The sequence below is a fragment of the Pelecanus crispus genome, chromosome 11, assembly GCF_030463565.1.
Source record: "Pelecanus crispus isolate bPelCri1 chromosome 11, bPelCri1.pri, whole genome shotgun sequence".
NCBI classification, from domain to species: Eukaryota; Metazoa; Chordata; class Aves; order Pelecaniformes; family Pelecanidae; genus Pelecanus; species Pelecanus crispus.
Window position 1 is genome coordinate 37,486,036 of NC_134653.1, and position 20,622 is coordinate 37,506,657.

The 20,622-nt window shown below is 45.3% G+C and overlaps 1 protein-coding gene across 1 annotated transcript in view; it reads left to right on the forward strand.

Moving 5' to 3' along the window:
• FBRSL1 (fibrosin like 1) overlaps positions 1–20,622 on the forward strand; it is a 560,052-nt gene that overhangs the window by 244,670 nt on the left and 294,760 nt on the right. The window contains exons 3-4 of the mRNA XM_075718432.1: positions 5,302–5,403; positions 16,654–16,689. Coding sequence (XP_075574547.1) covers positions 5,302–5,403; positions 16,654–16,689 — 138 coding nt within the window. The remainder of the gene's footprint in view (positions 1–5,301; positions 5,404–16,653; positions 16,690–20,622) is intronic.

The following is a 20,622-nucleotide window of genomic DNA, read 5'->3' on the forward strand; positions in this document are numbered from 1 at the left end:
GGCAGAGGTGAGAGGATTAATAGACCCATCTGAGCCACCGGAACAGGCATCTCCCAGGTGAATATTTTAATTATGTCTCTCCCCAAGGGCACTGCTTTACATCTGGCCTTCAGAACACCACGGAGGGAGGTTGTCGGGAATTTCTTTTCCCACTGTGTGTGTCCGCAAGACCCGTTTTGTAAAAAGCAGACACCAGCCCAAGCAACGGTGAGATGTTTAAAATCAGACTGCTGTGACTTTAAGAGTGAGAGGAAAAAAAACTGTTAAGGAAGGAAAATAAAAATCCCACAGCCTGTTGTAGCAGCTGTAGCTTCAGATCGTGTGGAAAATGAAGGCAGATGATTCAATTTGGCCTGTGCCCCGAGTACATTTCCAAATGCTTCTGTGTGTGCGCAAGATAATGAACAAATATATTGAGATGGCACAAGATCAGTCCGAGTTTGCCGCTGCGCAAGCCGTGGAGCTCCCAGTAGGAGCGCACTAGCTGTGCTGGGTTAATGGGGGTGAGGGTCGGGAAGCCCAGCACCTTTCAGAACAACTTAAGAAAAGAATTTGTCTCCTTTTGCCCCAGGCTCCCCGTGGCACTCAAACGGAGCGTGTGATAAATCGAAGCGTATTTATTAATAATGAGCGGGGGCAGCGTGCCCGTGATTTGAAAATAGGTGTGCCAAATAAAAATGTGCTTTCCTCTGACATCGGAAAAGCTTAAGTAAGTGGAGAGCAGGCGGATCTGTTATGATTAAAATGCGGGGGCCGAGAGCCAGCGTAGTGGTAATGAAAAAGCCCTTTTAGGGGAGCAAGCCCCCGTTCTGCCCATCCCTATATTCCTCCACCCCCGCCCCACAAGAAGAAATAGGGAGGGGGGAGGTTGGATGAAAAGGCAGCAGCAGCCCAGGATAGCAGAGCTGGACTTTAATGAGAGCCGGAGTTATTACCGGAATGAGTTATGATATTTAATCACGCTACATGATGTCCAACAGCGCAAGGTTCATAACTCTTGGCTCCAAAAGCGGCTCAGGACTGTCCGCGGCCACCTGCAGCATGCAAATTGGTGGTGGCCTTACAAACCCTCTGTACCTTGCCCCTGGTCGTTCCCTGCCAAGCCAGCCCGGTCTGCAGCGCTGGCCCGCTCCCGCGGAGCTGGAAACCGTGTCTGTCGTGTTCCCAAACACAAATCGGCGGTTTCTGGTAAAAACAGAAGCGTAGCCATTGCAGATAGCTGGGATCGCCTCCTGCCAGCTTGTCTCTGCAGCGTGTGGGGTTGTCAGGTGTGTTATTTATCTGGCGGAAGGCCGCGTTGGTCTGCTTTTTAAGCAGCCTTGGGTTTAATTAATGCTTTTGGAGACTCCTGTTAACTTCCGTGATGAAATAAGCTCTGCCTGCGTAAAGCTTTGGCACGTATGTAAGCGTTTTGGTGAATGCAGCGCTGACTTGGGATTTGGATGAGGACAGGATTCGGCCTTTGGAAGAGATAAATTACCAAATATCTTAAGCCTTAAGCCTTAAACCAAACCTTCTCCTTGTGCCTTTTTATTTTGTTCCAGCGTAGCTGTCCTGAAGTGACAGAGTAGCCAGCCTGCATTTACGATCCCCTCCCGCCCCCAGCACACCTGAGGAGACGAGGCAGAGGAGCACCTTGCCGAGGCTCTCGCTGAGCTTGGAGCATTGGCATTATTTTGAGACTTTTTGCTTCTGGGGTGACTCCTAAAATATTTCGAGCAGCCCCGAAGGCAACGCGATCAAACGTACTCAGATTTGGCCCACGTACGGTGGTACCCGCTGGTTCCTGAGCTCCGGTTTGGGCTCTGTGAGGCCGAGTGGGAGATGGGCTGGCAGGGCCCGGAGAGGGGCCCTCGCTGCCGGCGGAGCAGAAAATGGCAGCGGGCTGTGTGGGTGCCTTCAGACAGGCAAAGTCAACAAGCCCGAGAGGGGGTTCCTTCCTAAATGCTGCTCGTCAGTGATTTTAAAGCTTTTCTGTCACAGTAGTAGGGCAGCTTTATCCAAGTGCTAAGGCAGCTTCTCTCAGATGGCCCTCCCCTTCTCAAGCCTACATTTAGACGCGTTCTTTGGCTCCTCTGAGGACGATATATATATATATATTTGATAATGGTGGCTGGTGTTGCTCAAATGTCTCTGTAAGTCTCTGGCAATGTGTTGTACGAGAGGACGTAGCGCCTTCTGCACATGAATTTGGGGAGTTGCTTGTTGGGGTCTGGGCCGTGCTGAGGCGGCCATGACGGCCCTGGGCCGGGGCTGGGACCCCACCTCGTCCCTGGCCCACAGAGCCTTTGCAGGCTCTAAAATAGTAATAACCTTTTCAAAGGGAGGGGGAATGCTAGGTTTTATAGTAAAGCTCAATCGGGGAAACACGGTCAGGAGGAATTTCTGCAACTCAAGCAAAAACACACGGAGAAAATCACTAGAAATCAAACAGCCAAGCCAGAAGCAACTTGGGGAAAGAAGCTTTTGACCGGTTTGCTAATACCCAGGTCTGCAGAGAGAGTGCCCGTGAAACCAATGCATCCATTTAGCAGAACAACTTGTCCTCCTAGTTGGGTCCTGCATGTGGCTCATTAGGGTAATTACTGATGAATTAAGGCAGCTTGGCTCAGCGCTCGGCTGCGGGTGTGCGGGCTCCCCTGCCGGCAGGCAGCAGGTGTAAATGAACAAGATCTGTCAAAAAGGCTGATGACCCTCTTAATTCACAGCAGCAAACTGGGGACAGAGGTAGTGCAGCAAGTTTAATAATTGATATTTACTTGGAAAGGTTAATGGCAGCAGTGATGCTTCTAATTTGCTTGCCCGTGCAAGACCTTGTCAGGTCAAATTGTCTCAATTTGTTACCGTGGGTGTAGGTGTAGTTTTCCTTTAATGAAATTTGGAGAAAAGAAACAGGTGGTGCTGGGAGCTGACTGTAACTCAAGAAAAACAGCAAAAGGTTGGAGTCTGGTAACCGGTTGGGTGAGTCTGTGCTAACTTTAAACAGCTGGCAGTTTAGTCCTTTTGAATAATTCTGGTGAACATTTGCGCTTGGGAAGGCAAAAGGATTTGGAATGGCGTCATGTATTTTTCCTTTAATTGCAGCTGTCTAGGAGTTGTTTAGGTCAAAAGTGTAATAATTTTTGACAGGCTTTGATGTGCTCCTAGGTGGGAGCGGTAAGGTTATGGATCAGAAATCAGAAAGCCGCAGAATTCAATGGGTATTTCTGTGCTGTATTTAGGGAAATTGCAATTCTGTCCTGTAATAGTTAAGTGGTTCTTATTTCAGGGAGAAACAAAGCACCTGCTGTGTCTGGAAGCTTTGAAATTGGCAGGTCAGATACTTTACATCCAAGAGTTTCAGAAGAGCTGGCTGACGACTGGGAACCGTTGGAGTTGGGTTTTGAGTAAGTGTAGGAAGATCCAGATGATGGAAGCAAGCTGGTGTGCCAGTGTTTTCGAAAAGCTGTAATTAATGGGGTATTACCATTTGTCCTATTGGCTTGGCATCAATCCTAGGCAAGATAATGGATAGCTGAAATCATAATTGGTTAATAAAGACCTAAAAAAGAATAAAATAAGTGAATGACAATCAGCTTGCGTATTTAGAAGAAAAAAACCTTAGCAAATTTATTTAATTAGATGTGGGATTAAAAATTTGATGGATAATGGCCACAGTATTGATGGCCACAGTTAGATTTCTGTGCTTGATGCTGTGGGCCTTGTTATTAAAGGAGACAGACAATGTGGATTCAAGATGATGAATTTCAAGTGGATTATTTCCTGCTTTTATACCTGATGCTGGTAGTTACGAAGACAGGCTCACTGTTGGTTGGAAACGCTCCTAGCAGATCCCAGCAGGGATTGCCTCTCGTTGCTGTGTTGTTTGAACATTTTGACATAGGAGCAAAGATGAAAAATCGGTCTTGATAAAAGTTTGCAGGTGGGCAACATATTGGAAAGGTGGGTTAGAACGAATGAGACAGGACACCGATGCTGAGAGCGGTGGTTGCGTGATGAGGTGGCCGCGAGCAAATTTGTGTTTCTAGGACTTTGATGTGGCTGAGTCTAAAGGTCTTATCCTGAGGAAGAAAGTAGATTGATGAGGTGTAAGGCGGCAGAAGGGCATGCAGAGTAAGGACTTTAATCAGAAATGTGCTGTTGCTTGAACGTACTTCCTCTGGATTCTTCTGTACAAGCCTCTACAGGGCTGTATACCCCAGACTGGATGAGTACTGGAGCTCGTTCTGCATATAGGATCTTGAATATCGTATTAAAATATTAATAGGCTGTGGGGCACTTAGCTGGCAGCGATATCAAAGGTCCACAGGAGTGTGGTGATGGGTGTGCTCTTGGGGCTCGGGTGCCCACCGAGCACGGTTCCTTGTGCCGCCGTGGCAGGGCTGCTTGAGCGCACTGGGGTTGTATCAGAGCACCACGAGCAAACCCTGCTAGCTACCGAGACTGCAATGAAATAGGACAGAAAGAAACAAGGGGATTTTATTGCCATTAAAAGTACCAATTTGTACAAGCCGACATTTTAAATAGTGTAATTTAAATGGAACCAAACTGATATGAATAGAACCTATTAATAAATTAAACACTTCTTTCCACCCAATATTTCACAAGGGAATTAGCAGAATAATTTGTTAGTAAATGAGCCCAGGAATGAAGCTGTGAATGACGTATCTATCCTATCCTCCTCCTCCCCCTGTAACACTCTTTGCAGATGTGAGCAGAAAGTTGCTGTGACTTCAAATGTCGGCTCCTCTCGCTTACGTACAAACACAAGCACAACTTCAGGTGAAGGAGGAAGGATGAGTTAGCTCTTAGAGAACCAGCCTTGGCTGTAAGAGTTAATCCTGCTCTACTTCAGATTTTGTGCGTTATCTCAAGGACGTTGTTTCAGGCCAGTATCCCTCATGCTATTTAGGCACCTGGCCGTTGGGTCGGCGGTGGCCCGGCAGCAAGCGGCAGTGCAGAAACACCAGTGTCACAGCTGAGGTTTGCTGGCAGCAAAGAGTGAGGGGGGTTTGTCTGTGCACTCCCCTCTCACATTGGGGCCCTAGGACTTTGGCACAGCCTTGCTTGCTTCCAGGAGTGCTAAAAGCACCCCTTCCGTCACGTGTTAGTGAAAGGGAGCATGGACACATGTGGTCAAGCACAACTGCAGAGAAGCCCCGTGCGTTCAAAGCATCCTCTCCACGGTGCCGTGGGCGTAGGAGCGAAATACTGACTAAAGCGCTGTCGGCAGCCTCGGGAACAGGTGGCAGAGCAGTGCTTGAAAATCTCCTTTTTCCCCCCTCCTTCTTCTCCCTCTAGATGAAGGTCCCTACAAGCAGAAGTGGCAGAAATAGCGAGGAAGACAGCATCAGGGAGGCCACAAGCTCTCAGCGGAGCAGCTCAAGGGACCGTCTCAGTGATGTAAGTACCATTCAGGAGAAAGCATCGCTTCGTTGCAGCAATTCCCGCTGCTGACATGGCTTTTCATAAATCTTGCTGAACAAATGTTGGCATCCAGAGGTCACTGTGTAATAACTTTTTTTTATGTCATGATTGAGTGTTATGGCATAAGTGGTTGAGCTGCCTTGCAAACACTATAATCATGGTGCAAATAATATGATAAGCGAAAGATCAGAGATGGGAAAACAAAATGGAATTGTTATTCCTCGGGGAAAAATGGCTTGATGTTTTGTTTTGTTTTCTCGAAGAAGTTGTGTTAAAAAGCTTTTTACAGTATCTTTGGGCTTAGCTGCTGCACGTAATCATGTAGTTTGGGTGCAAAGTCAGTTCATCTAATTGTATGCTTCCTGCCTCCAAGTTATGAAAGGTTTTGGGGGGAAAGCTGTCTTTCTCTCAGAAAATTCGATGGTACGTTGAGTGAAATGTTATGATAAAACAAAAGCAAACGGTGCCTTAGTGTGTAAACACACAAATGGGCTTTTGAGTCACCAAGAAATCAATGGCAGTGCTGGGATAATTTTATATGAAGGCTTTTTGTGTTAGCAATTAGCATTTCGCCTTCATTAAAACATGATTTTTTACTAATTAGGACCTTTCCCGTTAGGAGAGATTTAAATGAAGAACAATAATCAAACGCTGGCACGAGCATGTCTGAAATATTAAATTTGCCATTTCAATGGCAAGCCACAGAAATCCCAGAGCGAGTGGTTTTCATGTTGAGTTCTATTAATGTAAAATATGCTTCATAACTAAAACCTGTCACAGAAAACGGCTCACACCAGCTAAATTCAATTGGACAGTTAATTTAGCTTTAAAATTGAAAACACTACCTCTGCTTCAGGATGCAAAAGGAAGGGGGGGGAAGCCTTTGATAAGTGTAATGTATTTGCTATTAAGGCTTTCAGAGCCCATTCTACAGGAGGAGAAGGGAGAAAAAGGGGGAAAAATGGCTCCCACAAATGTGTTTAAAAGCTGAAAGTATTTATTAAAAATGTCAGCAGAAAAGTGCTTTTGGCAGATTAAAGCGGGATTCAGCTTGACAGCTCTGACAGGGAAATGTGACGGGGGAAAATTCTCTCTACATGTTTGGAGTGTGCATGGGGCGCTGTAAACAGCCGACGCAGTGGGAGGAAGAGAAAAATAACGTGTCCTGTGATCTGCTTCCAGGATTGCGAACCCACGCGCCGCAGTGGGGAAAGTCGGCGAGGGAGGGGCCCTTTGGACAAATCCCCTTGCTGCGGGGCGTCTTTGACTGTGCTATTAGTCAATAATGATCGTAATTTTATAAATACGTATATTCATGCGATTCTCTCCTTCCCCCCCCCTTGGCCACTCTCGACAGGTATGTGAGCAGGGCGCCTGGTAGCAGTGCTGTACCGTAACGTGGGGCCGCGGGAGAGGAGTAACGTATTCAGACTTGGCGATTAGCTTAGGTCAAAGCGTTAAGTGGTCTTGGAGACTTTTCTTGTTAAGCTGATGCACTTCCAGTTTTTTCTCCTTCCTTTCCCTTTGCCCCCAAAGTTGCAGGCTGAGCCTGCGGGAACTGAGTCCGAGTGCCTAATTCCTGCAAAATCTTCAAAGCTAGTTCAGCAGCCAGTGAAATTCAGTGGGAAGTAGGCACGCCGTTCTTTTTTAGTCAGTGGGGACATTTGGGCAGTGCCTGAAGGCCGGGGCACACTTCAGAGCTTTGCTGAAGCTGCTCTCGTGACCTGGCGACCCATTGCAAATGAGAATTTTTCAAATTAGTAATTAAACAGTTTGAAAAGTAAGGTTCATGAATCACAGAATGCTCTTTGTTCATTATTTGACGAGTGCAATTTAGCTTTAATTACGTATAATGCTTCCTCATGCACTGGTAAATGTTCTGTAGTCTATTTAGTGACTGTCAGAAAGTCTTAGAAAGTCCCACAGGTGCAATCGGATGATTTTCCCCATTTGCGTGCAAAGGAACAAGGCGGCAGGCTTTTTCTTTTTGTAGAGAGGGAGCAGGGGAGGGGAGAGAAGACGACGACATCCTGTCGATTCCTGCAGGATTTTCTGTCCGGCCGTGCCTGGTCCCTGTATGGCTCTGAAGCTGTACCGCCCAGCACGCTGTTCAAATAGGCGGTGTGCAGCTGAACTGGTGCAACCCCTTAGGTGTGGCACTGAGGACTAAAAAGCCACAGGGCAGTAAGGACGTAAAGGGAAGGCAGGGGCAGCTCTTTCCTCGTGGTTAGCGGTTACAAATCGAGGCTCCAGCACACGGCTGTGCTGGGGTGGCCGCTGGTCCTTGCAGACGGATGCTCGGGGGCAGCAGGCACCTGGGCCGTTTCTCGCTCTGCCCCGAGTAGCTCTCCTGCTGTTTCTTGGTGCATTTGGCCTTCGGGATTGTTTTTCATGCTGCCTTCCCCTCCCATCTCTTTCCCCATTAGCTTGGGTGAACAATGGAGTCGCTGAGGCGGGAGGTGGCAGGTTTGGCTGCTGCACGGCAGCACACAGCAGGTGTGGTGGGAAATATGTGTATGAACGTGTTGGCTGGAGCGTTGTGTGTTCCACCTTCGGAGCACTGGCGTCCTCCCTCTGGCTTCATTGTCGGTCTCCATTTAGAAGGCGCTATTATGAACGGCTTAGCTCCTCTGTGCGATTTGTTTCTTGAGGTGACTTGTTCAATGGGATGCTAGCAAGTTGTTCTTTATTTACATTAACGCATGTCATTAGTCTCTAATGGACCGTGAAGTCAAGAGGTGGCCTGGTCTGTCGTGAAATAATTGCACTCTAAAGAAAACTGAAGCAAATGATTGATTATGTTTTGTGCGCACACAGCCATCGGTCCATCCACAACAAAACCCAGAGCGTTTTGCTGCTGCTTTGCCACAGTGAAACTTCTGTGGGGAGAGAGTGCTGCAACTTCACAGTAAGACAGCAGTTGTCTGTCTTGTATAGTACGACTTCCCAGACATTACACTGAGTGCCATTTATTATGGGTCATTGGGGAAAAAAACGCTTATTACGATCTAGTGAAATCATCTCTGACTGCAGAGGTTTGATTTGTTGAGGCTGGTCTCTTCTTTGGGATGATGAAACATCAGAGCAGAAAACCAGAGAAGTTTTAGCCCAGGTTTGCACAGCGGATGGTGCGGTGGGGGGGAGAGGGGATGGGAATTTGCCACTTGTTCATGTTCCCGGTGTTGACGTAAAATTCCCTTAAAATCGGCTACAAAGCTGACATCCCTATTACACATGTGCACTCAGGTCTTCTACAGTCAACACAGAGTCAACAGCCTTTTTCCAAAATGGGATTTTCCTCTGCTGTCTTTCATAGTGAGGTAATTGGAGTTGCCAGAGAATTAAGAGCCGGATCAGCCATGTTGCTGTTTTGTCGTGTTGACCCAAGTAAACGTGGAAGGCTCGGGCATTTTGTTTTGGTTTTTCCCCATGTTCCATAATTGTCCTAATCTTTTCTGATGTCCTGAACAGTCCAAAAATCCACACAGAGCCTTGTATAATGGCTTTAAAAAAAGGTTTTTATCTTTTTCTTGACCCATCAGCTTAAGAACTGCCTGCTTTTTAATGGATTTTCTCCCTCGCTAAATTGAATGGATCGTCCCTCATTATCATTTAAATAGAAGCCTCACTCCCTGTGAACATGGAAAATTTGAATGTGGTAGTAGAGCTGTGGTAATTTGAAATATTCGGACGGTGGGGGCAAGGAGGGGGGAGCATGCGGCAGAGTGCAGAATTGCTGAATGTAATTGTCATGGATTCTCAATTTTGTTGCCACAAGATGGGAAAATAGACTAATAATTGTCTTCCAACCCTAGTAGAATAGTTGCCCTAGTTAGCTGAAGCTAACACTCTAATTGTCATGGGGGCACAGAGATGAATGAGGATGTATGCAGGGCACAGCCAGGGCTAAATTGAGTGATATACTAAGGCAAAGAGCAAATTGGCAATTATTGGCCCAGCTGAAAAGGTTGGCAGGTGTGCTGCTTTCTCACGAGCCCTTAGGGGGAAATTGGAAATATAAAATATCGACCATAAATACTCACTGATTAGGAAATATGTTGCAAGAGGTGCTGGCCACTTAAGAGTCAAAACTCTCCTGTTGAAGGGATTGGCTTCATCTGTGCATAAAACCAGCGAGCGCTGCTACTAAGTTGTTCAGAGCTTTTTCCTCTCATCCCCCATCCCCCAGGCTATCTTTTCTAATTTTCCATCATCCTATCCTCACGTTTGTTTGCTTTTCTTTAAGCATAATAAACGAAAAGCAGTCTTTTAGGAAACGCAGAGATTTTCCTCTCTCTAAATGTTCTTTGGTAAGTGTTTAGCGCATTGTATAGACTAGATATAAAAATCTCTCTCTGGTAGATGAATACAAAATAACTTCTGTGATTTCTAATTCAGACAGTTCGCTGTGATCTGCTTTTCTTTGTGTGCCATCACAGGCACTGTCTCCCCCTTCCCTCCTACTTTCTGTTCCACACTTCCCCTCCTGGGGCCAAGGGATTAAAGCAGCAGCAGGGCACAAAGCTGCAGGTCCGTTACGTGTGCCTCAGGCTGAAGTGCCGTGCCAGAAGCATGATCAAATGAGCCTCCGAAGTGAGAATCGGACCACAGTCGCACCACAGGTCCGTATTTATCCACTTAGCAAACTTGGGCACATCCACGTGGGACGCCTGGTCTTCGCTCCGGGCAGGGTGGCGGTGGGACAGCAGAGCTTGGCATGTCTCTGGCCAGGAACACCTCCGTGCAGTAGTCAGGGATGTTACTGAGTGCGTTGAAGGAGTTTTTTGGAAGGCCTGGGATAGCAACACGTGGGCTGCAAACTCTTTGTGGTACATGCTGTCCGTTGTTCCCCATGTATAACACACTAGAATCTGATCCCCAGTTTGAAGAGTGGAATAAGAGGATCGTAGAGCTTAGCAAAATAAAGGTAGCAACAGGATAGTTTTAAGGCCCCCTCCTCAAACCACGAATCTTGGGAAAACTGGTTTGAATATACATGCAAGGATTATGAAACCTTTCAAGTCACATTCTTCTGGAGGCAAAAATTCATGTCCCTTCAGCATGCTATCTACTTTTGTCTTTGTGTCCCTCAAAATACCAAATGCTTGCATGAAAACTGCTGCAGCAGGAAATCCTGAGCAAAGCTGTAATGACTTGCATGAAGCTTCAGGCAGTGAAGCATAGCTAGGAAGAAAGAAGGTCTGGAGAAGGTTTTGTGAAGCTGGCTGAGGGGTGATGGTTTGAACGGGAGCAGCGTTCATGCATGTTCTGTGTGTTTTGGAAATGTGAGGTCTTTTCATATTGTTCCTGGCTTACTGTATGCAGTTTGTTCGTTCCTGGTCAGCAGCCGTCTTTCCTTCTGCTGTCTATGGCCATCAGCTGTAGTAATCAAAGTGTCTTGGTTGGAAGCTGTTCTGTAGCTTATGAAGCCTGTTACAGATGTTTAGACCTTGTGTAGTTTGATATCTCACTCAACTGGTTTTGCAGTATTTCCAAGCATAACCCCCTTTGTTTATCCGGCATAATAAAATAAGTGAATTAAAGAAGGGACGCATTCAAGTTGTGCATGACATCCAGAATCATTCATCATGTATTGTGGTTATCTTGTCGGGTCCTGGTTTCTAATCTAAGTGAACATCAGATGCACTTTGTGACCTTGGCCAAGTCATGAACTCATTATATTAACAGACAGGAGTGTGACTATGGAAATTAATTGCGTTAAGAGGCTCCGTGTTAAGGTTTGGGATGTCTTCTGCCCTTGGCCCTTTTTGTCCTCCTCCCCACTTACTCCTCTCATTCCAAGACATCTGAGTTTTATAAGGGACTTGCTTGGAAAGGAAGTGCTAGTTTTCTCCAGTATTCAAAGATGAACCAATATTCTGTTGTTGAATGTTCTGGAAGTGACCAGGTAGACAGGTAAACGTGCGTGCTTCCTTGTGCCTCGGTCCTATCTGACTGCAGAATTGGGGTGACCGAGAAATAGTGGAAGACAGGTACAGCTGAGGTGAGTTTTCATCCTGAACAAATGCTATAAACATAATTAAAAATCAGTTCTCTCCGTATTATTCATTAGCTCTGCTGGATGCTAATCAACCAAATCGGGCTTGTGGCATTGGGCCATATAAGTTTGGGCCTGTGACTCGTCAAGGCAAGACAGGCACTAAATAGGAGCTGGGAAGTCTGCCTCAGTTCCCTCCTCTGCTGGGGCCTCCTCAGGTGACGCTGGGCATGTCTAAGTCTTTCTCTGCCTCAGTTTCCACACTGGCGTGGGGGTGGTGTTAATAATAGTGCTAGGAGGCTCTTCTGGGGGACTGTGCTGTGCCCACGTAGGCATAGCTATGTGCCCAAAACGGCTGTTCCGACAGCTGACTCGGAGGTACCTGATATACTGCTGGCTTCGGCCAGCAAAAGTGGCACATTTGAGAAAAGCTGGAATGAACTCTTGACATTTCTGGAATATGTTAATTTAGGCCTTTTAGCCAAAGAGGAGGGAAGTGAATACTAAAACCAAGAGCTAATTTTGTGGTCATGCTGCCATCACCTGCTTTTATCTAATCCTCTTACAGTTAGTTCATATATCAAGGATACAAAAGATCCAAGCTGAAACCTGCCTGACCCACTGAGAGTGGGGAGTTGGCTTCAGGTGCCTTATTACCTTGATTATTACTGGATTTTAAAGCGCCTCCTATTGTCTTTCTAGTTCAATAAATAACCCAATGGCTTTAAGAAACTGAACAGTTCATTTCTTTTGCATCATGAGAACAGTGGAAGTCCATGCTTTTATTTATAAAAGGGAAATAACTTTTCCTGTCAATTTAATAGACAATGTTGGAAAACCTGCTGGAGGTTATTGGTTAGATTTTTGTCATGATTTTCTTTTCTAAATTGCAATCACGGCGTTTATCAGGAATAAAAGAAGAAATCTTTTTAAATACAATTGCAGACTGCAGTGTAACTCAAGCTCTCAAGGACATCGGTGGGGGGATAGTAGAGTCTTTCAACAGTAAGATTTTGTCTTTGCTGCCAGAAAGGTGTATTTTTTTATATCCAGTGTAATTAACATCAGAGCTATCCCAGGGTAGAAATAACTCACTCTGTGGCATAACTGAAATGTCTTGTCTGTGCTGTCTGGTTTTGTTTTTAACCTTGGGCTTAAAAGGAACCAAAAAATCTTTAGTTGTAAAAGAGCACATCATCTGCAAAATATTATAAGCCATTTATCTTTATGCACAAGTGCCATCTAGCACTGTAGTTCCACTTACGCATCATTAAATGCACAGACCACACTCATTTTGCCCCTAACTAGTAACAGTCTCCCTTAGAAACCCAGGGTATTGCAGACAGTGCTGAAAGAGGCGTGAGAGGCACAAAAGCCGGTGCTCAAGGCAGGCAGAGCAGGCCCCTGCACTCCCCAAGGGCCTGCGCGGGATTGCTTCACGTGGCAGCAGCAGCCAACGGGAGCAGCGTCCACGAGCTCAGCACAGATGTGTCCGCCGCAGCGGCTTCGCCGGAGGGCTGGCAGACCGTGCCCACGGGCCCCTGCGTGCTCTGAGCGTGGGCACGTGGCTCTCCCCATCTCCCGCTTCTTCTGCAGTGTTGGGGTTTGCAGAAGTGAAAGCTTGTGGAAAGGCATGGCGTGGCAGCTGTTCCTGCGTCTGGCTGCAGAGAGCTGGCCAGGTGGGGTCACGATCCTCTGTCTTCGAATTGCGTGTTTGGCTGCATCTTTCCTGCCTGCCATGCGTTCTTCAGACCGTGTTTGAAGGCCAGAACTGAGCCCGATGGGTGCCTGGGTTGAAGCAGTAAGAGCTGGTTTGGGTTTTGGTCTCAGGTGAACCAAAGCTACCAGGCAGGTGCCGTGCTGGTCGGTGCAGCACGAACATGAATGTGGCTAGCTGGGTACCCCGGTGACCATCGTAGCCTGCTGTTTGAGGTACCTTCAGACAAGGAGAAAAAGGACCAAAATAGCAAGTAGACTATTTTGAGAATGAGAATTTTATGACAACCCTCCACGTAAGTGCTCCTATCCTGTAGGTAAGAGCCTCTGTAAGTCATTCCGGTAACTGTCCTTGCCAGACAAGCACTCATTCATCGTCAAAGGAGGTTTCTTCAATTTTGGGTAGATAACAAGTTAAACTTCCACTAAGATTTTCTTATATTTGCAGCCTCGATTGATTACTTTTCTCATTATTTGATCTTGATATAGAGACATATGGATTGAGCTATGTTTATATCAACCCCCAAAGATTTTTTTCTTCAGGAACATCCATCACAGTTGCACGCAAACTGTTCTGCTCTGGCACTCGTAGCCGATACTAGCTGGGGTTTTCAAAGTTTCTACATGTGGCAGTTGGTATGGATCCTCCGAAAGAGCCCGCAGTGTTTCCAGCTAACCAAGAAAGCAGTGGTGGTTTGTTAGATGTGCAGAAAATGCATGCAAACAGCTCTGGAGAGTGTGGGACATGGCTGTGCATAAACCTAATTGTTGGAAAGGATTTTACAAGTTGAATCCGAAGTACTCACCAGTTACTAACATACATGCCATAAAAATTCTGGGGGTGGGGGGGACACAACACTTCCCCCCTCCCCCCCCGATTTCCAGGAAATTTAATGTTAAAATTTGTAAGGGAGAAAGAAGTTCTTAGACGTGAAGAATGCCAGAGTAAATTGCCGTTCAGTTTTAATTATTTATGATGTAACACTTCATTCAGCAACTGTTTTTATTGTTTTCTACTCAGTGGTTTTAAATCAGTGGTCTTGCAGATTCCTGGGGTTCTTGGACAGCTTGGGATGCCTGAAAGTTATCTAAGAAAAGCAGGTCTGTTGCTAGCGCGTTTGCGTGTGTTGTCCAAGGGTCTGCTCCATCCCAGGAAAATATTTTGGGCATGCACAAGACTCAAAGATAGAAAATAACTGTTAAAGTGAAAATGCTCTGAGAGGCTTCCCCAGAGAGAAGCTTCTAATGAAACCTCTTGTTTCAATTTTTGGTTATTATTTCCAATTTGTTAGACCTTGTCAATCTTAGTTAAATCTGAGTTGATGGGGGGGAGGGGGGTAGTGAGAACTGCCATTCTTTCTCCTTCCCTCCTCCCACCTCTCCAAGCAGGTAATTTGCCCTCTCCTCATTTCTGTGTGTACTTTAGGTGAACTGCCTGATCAAGCTATCCAAAGTGTCAGAACAGATAATTGTGTTCAGCTGTTCAACATACTTATGTAGATAGCAGTATATTGTTATTAACCTTTTTTCTGTACAAGGCTGAATTCCATGAGTTGTTTGGGGTTTTTTTAAAAGTATTTAGAGGGAGGGATAGGTTTGTCTTTGTTTCTCAAAAACAGAGATAAGGGCTGCTGCCCTTCATTTCAGCAGTCTGCATCTTTATTTCTGGGCAGTTTACATTAAAGAGGTTTATAAATAACTCTACTTTTTTTTGTAGTGTTGGAAGGCAGAGGCCAAATCAATGTGCAGTATGCAAAAGGGGGAAGGTTAAACGCTGTTAGTGGTTTGTTACTGCTGTCTCGGACTCTGCCGTGAAAGCTGTCCTTTTCCTGCAGACCAGAGGTCTCCTGAGCTGCAGCGGGACAGGGGCGCAGGAGTTGCGTGCCAGGGATGGGGACTGGCACCCAGGCACGCATTGGCTGCAGACCTGTGTGTAAGACCTGGGAAGAGCTGTGCCGCAGCTTTCCTTTCGTCTGGCACCCTGGTTCCTGTGCCGGCTGGTGAGAGGGTTAATGGGGAGCCCTCCTTCCTCCAGCAGCACGCTCACTCAATCGTAGGGCTTTGCCGTTGTCTCTTCTTCGCTTTGGAAACTTTCCTCCCTGGGCACTTGGCTGCCAAATTGCTTCTGTGGCATCTGGGGCAGTTGCAAGACGGTGGCACAGAGCGTGCATGGGCAGCCCGACAAGACAATCGCGTCTTCCATTGAGTGCAGGAATCTGGAAGGGTTTCTGCGTGTATCTAGGCGTCTTCTGATCAAAAGGTTTGCAAACTGGTAGTACAAAGGAACTGTTATCTTACTGGTGGAAAATTACAAGCATTTCCAGTAGCCTGCAATCAGTTTGCATCAGTCTCTTTGGGTGTATTGTGCTGTTGTGGTGATTTAGTAACACGATAACTTCTGGCGCTGCTGCAAAAAGACAAACAATCCTCAAGATCGGCCTGCAAGAATTCGGTATTTTTGTTCAGGCTTTGGTACCTACTAGAACATCAGTCTTGGAAACGGGACTGCTAAGACTCCCTGAATCTTGTTTAATAAAATCACGTAGCGAGGGCATCATGATTATAAATCACACTTGGAAATTGGCCTGCAGAGTACTTGCTGGGTCATGTGGTGTCATATGCCACCACTGTTCCCGGCTTCTTTTTAATTTCCAAAAAGAAGGCATATAGCAGTGGCTGGAGGTAGAGGTGGAATTCATTTAGCTGCTTCGAGAAAGCCACTGCCAGCAAAAACCAGCAGCTTGACAGTCTTGGGTCGTAGAGAGGGGAAAGGGATCCAGGTGACTGGAGATGGGGCAATGAAAAGGAAAAGAACCAAATGATTTGGCAGCGTGTGAAAGAGGTAAGGATGTGGTAGAGGAGGGAGCAGGAGGAGCTGAAATGAAGAGCAGGAGTAAACAATGTAATTTAACTTACTCAAAAGGGACAGAACGCTTATTAAAGCTCTGAGAGATGATAAATTAGTGCTTTGCTGCTGCTGTTTCAGATAGAGTTGTCATACGGTAATACTGCAGCAATGAAGGCTGGAGGCTCACAAATTCATAGAGGGGAATGGAAAGCGGGTTACATGGTTCCATGATTGAAAGTTGGAGTGGATGAGGCAAAATGGGCAGCCCTGATTTCAGGAGAGCATCCTTACACAGGCGTGCTGTTCCTCGGAAGCTGCCGTTACATACCGAAGAGGGACGGTTCAAAATGCGTGCTCTGCTGCTGTGAAGATGTATCCCACACCGAGAGCTTTTCCCTTAGTCAGGAGGTGCTGTCAAAGCCCTCCTCTAGCTTATGAAACCCCTGGCTGAAACAGCCCCGGAGCCCCCTCCGGGAAATACTCTTTCTGCTGTTACTCCTGTGGCAGCACGCAGAATGTCAGAAGATTATTTGAGGCGCTCTGGTCATGAAGTTTTTCCCCTAAGAACTACTGGGCTGGGGGAGGGAATCGCAAAATGATTCTTATCTTACATTACACAGAATCTCTTGCATTACTTACTGTGGCATATTGTTTCCTCCCACAGAGTTCTGCTCAATCGCTTTCAGGAAGAGGCTACTCCGTAAGTCATTTTACAGCTAATTCTTTCACTTCTGTTGATGTTGATTGCAGAGGTTTACACTACCTATTGCATATCCACTGCCATGAAAGAAATGCAGAACATAAAAGATAGGGTTAGAGTGCAGGACTGTCACGCACCTGGCAGGGGACAGCCCTGACACATGAGAGCGCATTAAGAGTCTGGGGGCTTCTTCAGTTTAATTTTATACTTACAGGGAGGGGGTTTTTCTGTTGTTTTATAGTGGATTTCAGCTAGATAGTCACCTCCTGAGAATTAAAGACGTGAGCGGGGAGAGTTTTCAACATTGGTGGGAGATGCTTCCCTCCTCCATACAGGTTTTCATTTGTGCGTTAAATACAAGAATCAAAGACAAAATTACTCCATGTTAAGAAGAATCGTGACCCTCACCAGTGTGAACAAAAAAAAGTCAATATTCTCTTATTTACAAGCTCTGAGTTATAAAACAAGCTCCCCTGTTTTCAGAGGAAGGTGTTGCTGGTATTTTCTTCACAGAATAAAATAGGTACCAGTGTTCTAGGGCTGGCGTTACGGGGCCAGGACATGTCTGCATGTGTATTCAATGTAACAGTGATGTTTAATTGACCATTTCTGTTCCCATGTACCTTATTTGTATGTGCAATAATGACATTTCTTCATGTAGAGGTGGTATAATTATTTGTTTATTTTGGGTACCTTTGCTGCTCAGCTGTCCAAAAAGGCAGGCACGTAGACCTTATTGTATAGATTAATGAGGAAATAGGAGAGGGTGTGAGTGGCTTAGCAATGTCAACATGAAAATTCCCGCAATCGCATTATGTCTGACTCTCATAACATGCATGGTGTGTAGATATCTGTTACGATACCCGGGTTGTTCAGCCAATAAGTCATGTATACTCTCATTGCTAGTGCAAAGGTTGTAGAGGAAGGCGTGTGCTGATCTTGTGTGCAAATCAGAACGAGAACGTCTCAGTCCAGCTAACAACTCCTGCCTACGCTTATTGCCAGTAATTGCTGTTTTCACCACCTCTGCCATGACAAAGTTTTGCCTTCTAGGTGAATGGTCCCAAACTGTTTCTTACCAAGAGCAGTAACTGCTCACTTTTCATTGACCAAAACAAGGGTGGATTTTATATACCTCAGGAAGTTGATGTGGAGACCTGGTACACTTTTTTTTTTTTTTTTTGCGATAATCACATGAATGATTTTCTTTCAATAATTTATGTTGTATGTTTAGAGTTCCTGTGAGCTCCTACCCGGTGCTGTGCACACAGAGTAAAGAATTGCTAGGCAGTGCGGAATTTATGGTCTTGATTTCATAGCGACACTGTCGCATGCTATCATACACATTATCAGAAATTCATAATACAAGACTAAGTACAATTTAATCATAAAGCCATTACAAAATAACATACGACTTGAAAAGTCTTACGGTTTTAATGGAATAATGTCACAAATTTTTAGACAGTAATGACACAGGTCTCCTAAGTATCCTCCTGTCTAACTCTTCCCAGCATCCCAGGTGAGTATCGTTACTTAATTCATTGAGTGGTGAGGAATGTCTGCTCTAGGACCAGCTGAGCGCTGCTTCCCGTGCACATGAACAGTTGGAGTCACCTAAGCTTCTAAAGGCAGATGCTGTATCTTCTTTTTGTCTGTAAAATGCCATGCATGCCCGTGGCACCACATAAATAATAATGAATCATCTTCACAGGTCTTATGACTGAGGGCATGGTTTGGGAATTAAACAATTTCCCACTGGCTACAACATAGGTTGTGAAATCTTAATGGAAAAAGGCCAAAGAATTCTTTTTAGAGTCTCAAGGCCAATAAATCATAGGACTGTTTTCCTCCATTGCTGGCTGTTAAGAAATTTACTTTTGTCTCTCAGAGAAATGCTTTTGAGAAAATTTCTAGCTCCTTCTCTGTGCATATGTGGGGACAAGGTTCTTTTATTTAGCCAACCCGTAACGTCTCAAGGGAGGTAAGAGCTTTCTGCGTGCCAAGGCGGTATTTTGAGATCACGAGTAGTGTGAGCTGGGGTTGCTTTTCCTTATGGGTTGTCATTTTCCCTATTAAACTGCCTTCTGCCTCACCATGTACCAGCTGTTGAGGCTGACCGTTTCCCTTAAGATTCCGATGCTGCTCTAAATTGATTTAGCATAAGGCAGAGACTATCACTTCCAGCACTGCCAGCTCTCGCTGGCCCAAACCTGCATTGGAAGCTGATTCTCCCAGGGGGCAGAGAGATGTTCAAACCACTGGTTCAAGACAACTGGCCCCAAACCAGGGGTTGTCCATAATGTCTTGTAACAGTTTTTGTTTTCTCATGAAAGCAGCTGTATATGAAACACTAAGTCAGTATTTTGGCTCTGCCACTCTTTACATCAAATAGGTTGTTTGCCAGACATGGTGAAAGCGTGATAAAAACTAGTGCTAGCAGGGGGCACGATGGAGACACCGTTCTTGCACTGAGTGCTCCTCCTGATATCTGTGCACGGCTTGTGTTGTGGAAGACTGTCACTTGCAGAATGATGATATATATCGTTACTCGGTGAAGTTCTTGTACTGGGTTTCATAAGCAGCTGTTTAAATACCACAAACTATTTTGTGAGTGTTCATTTTTAATTAGCTCGTTTCGAATCTGCACGCTTCACCATTCACTTGCTCCAGCCGCCCTTGCAGAGATGTTTGCTTTCAGAAGCATTTGTAGAAAACGCACATTTTTAAAGAAATGTACGTTTGCAAAAAGAGGACTTAAAACCTGTAGTAGTAGCCTTGTGTGAAAAAATCTCAACCCGAGGTTCAACTCATCCAGCTGGGCCGCAGGGAGAAGGCAGGCAAGGCCTGGCTGTGCAGTCAGAGCAGGCTAATGTTGAAAACCTCAGCAAACCGCTCATAGATCAGGTGCAGACTCTGGAGCTAGAGTTAAGAAGAAAACTAAATGCGAGTGTATAAATAATAACTCCTGAGTGTTGAATATTCCAACAACTTCACTGACTTCAGGCCTCCCGTGGAGCGTTAAGTGTCTAAATAAGGACCGTGCTTGAAATAACTCTATGAAATTCTGGTCTCGTTGAAGTTACCAAATAACCTCTGGCTAACTTCAGCTGCACCTAGATTTAATTTCTACACTTGAAAATTGTAGCCTCAAAAACATCATTAAGAGTGACTTGGCACATAGTTTCACAGTCTATCTGTAGATATCGCAGAGAAAATTTCTTATAAATCTATTTCCCAAAATAAACTTTTGAATGGCATTTAGTTTTACTTGGATAACATGAGACATATCTGTGTCTATACTGTTTCTGCAAGCTCCTTATCTCATCAGTAGCATGTATTTCATATCCTTATTAAATGTATACTTCCGCTGTGCTGAGAAATAGAATGCTAGTTTGTTTATGGAGGTTAATATTTTATTCCCTTTATAACTTGATGGTTACATACGTGTGATAAAGTACTCTAGCCATTTGTCACACTTCCTGCACACAAAAATGAGATTAGTGATTTTAGTCAGAAATGTCTGTCTGTCCTCTGAGCAGACAAAACAGATTTTCTTTTTGGTAACAGGATGAGAGGCCTGTCTACCCGAAAATGCACTGATTTGTTAAAAAATACCCAGAGAATGAGAAGTTAGCTGCATGTTGAGGTTTCTGTATATCACTGAAGTTGCGCTGTGGACCATTTCTCAAATTTATTTCTGATAGCAAAGTCAATTTAGGACCTAACATAGAAAGTAGTTACAAGGAACGTAAGATCAGTACATACAGTTTGTTATTAATGGCTAAAAAGTTGCAGTTGTTTATAACATTGAGCACATCATATAGACAAACCCAAGCTGCAGTTGAGCTTGACTCAGTTTTGTAGAGTCCACAGAAAAGGATAGAACCGGGAATATGTGGTAGCTTAAAAAAATAAATAAACAAAAAACCTCTT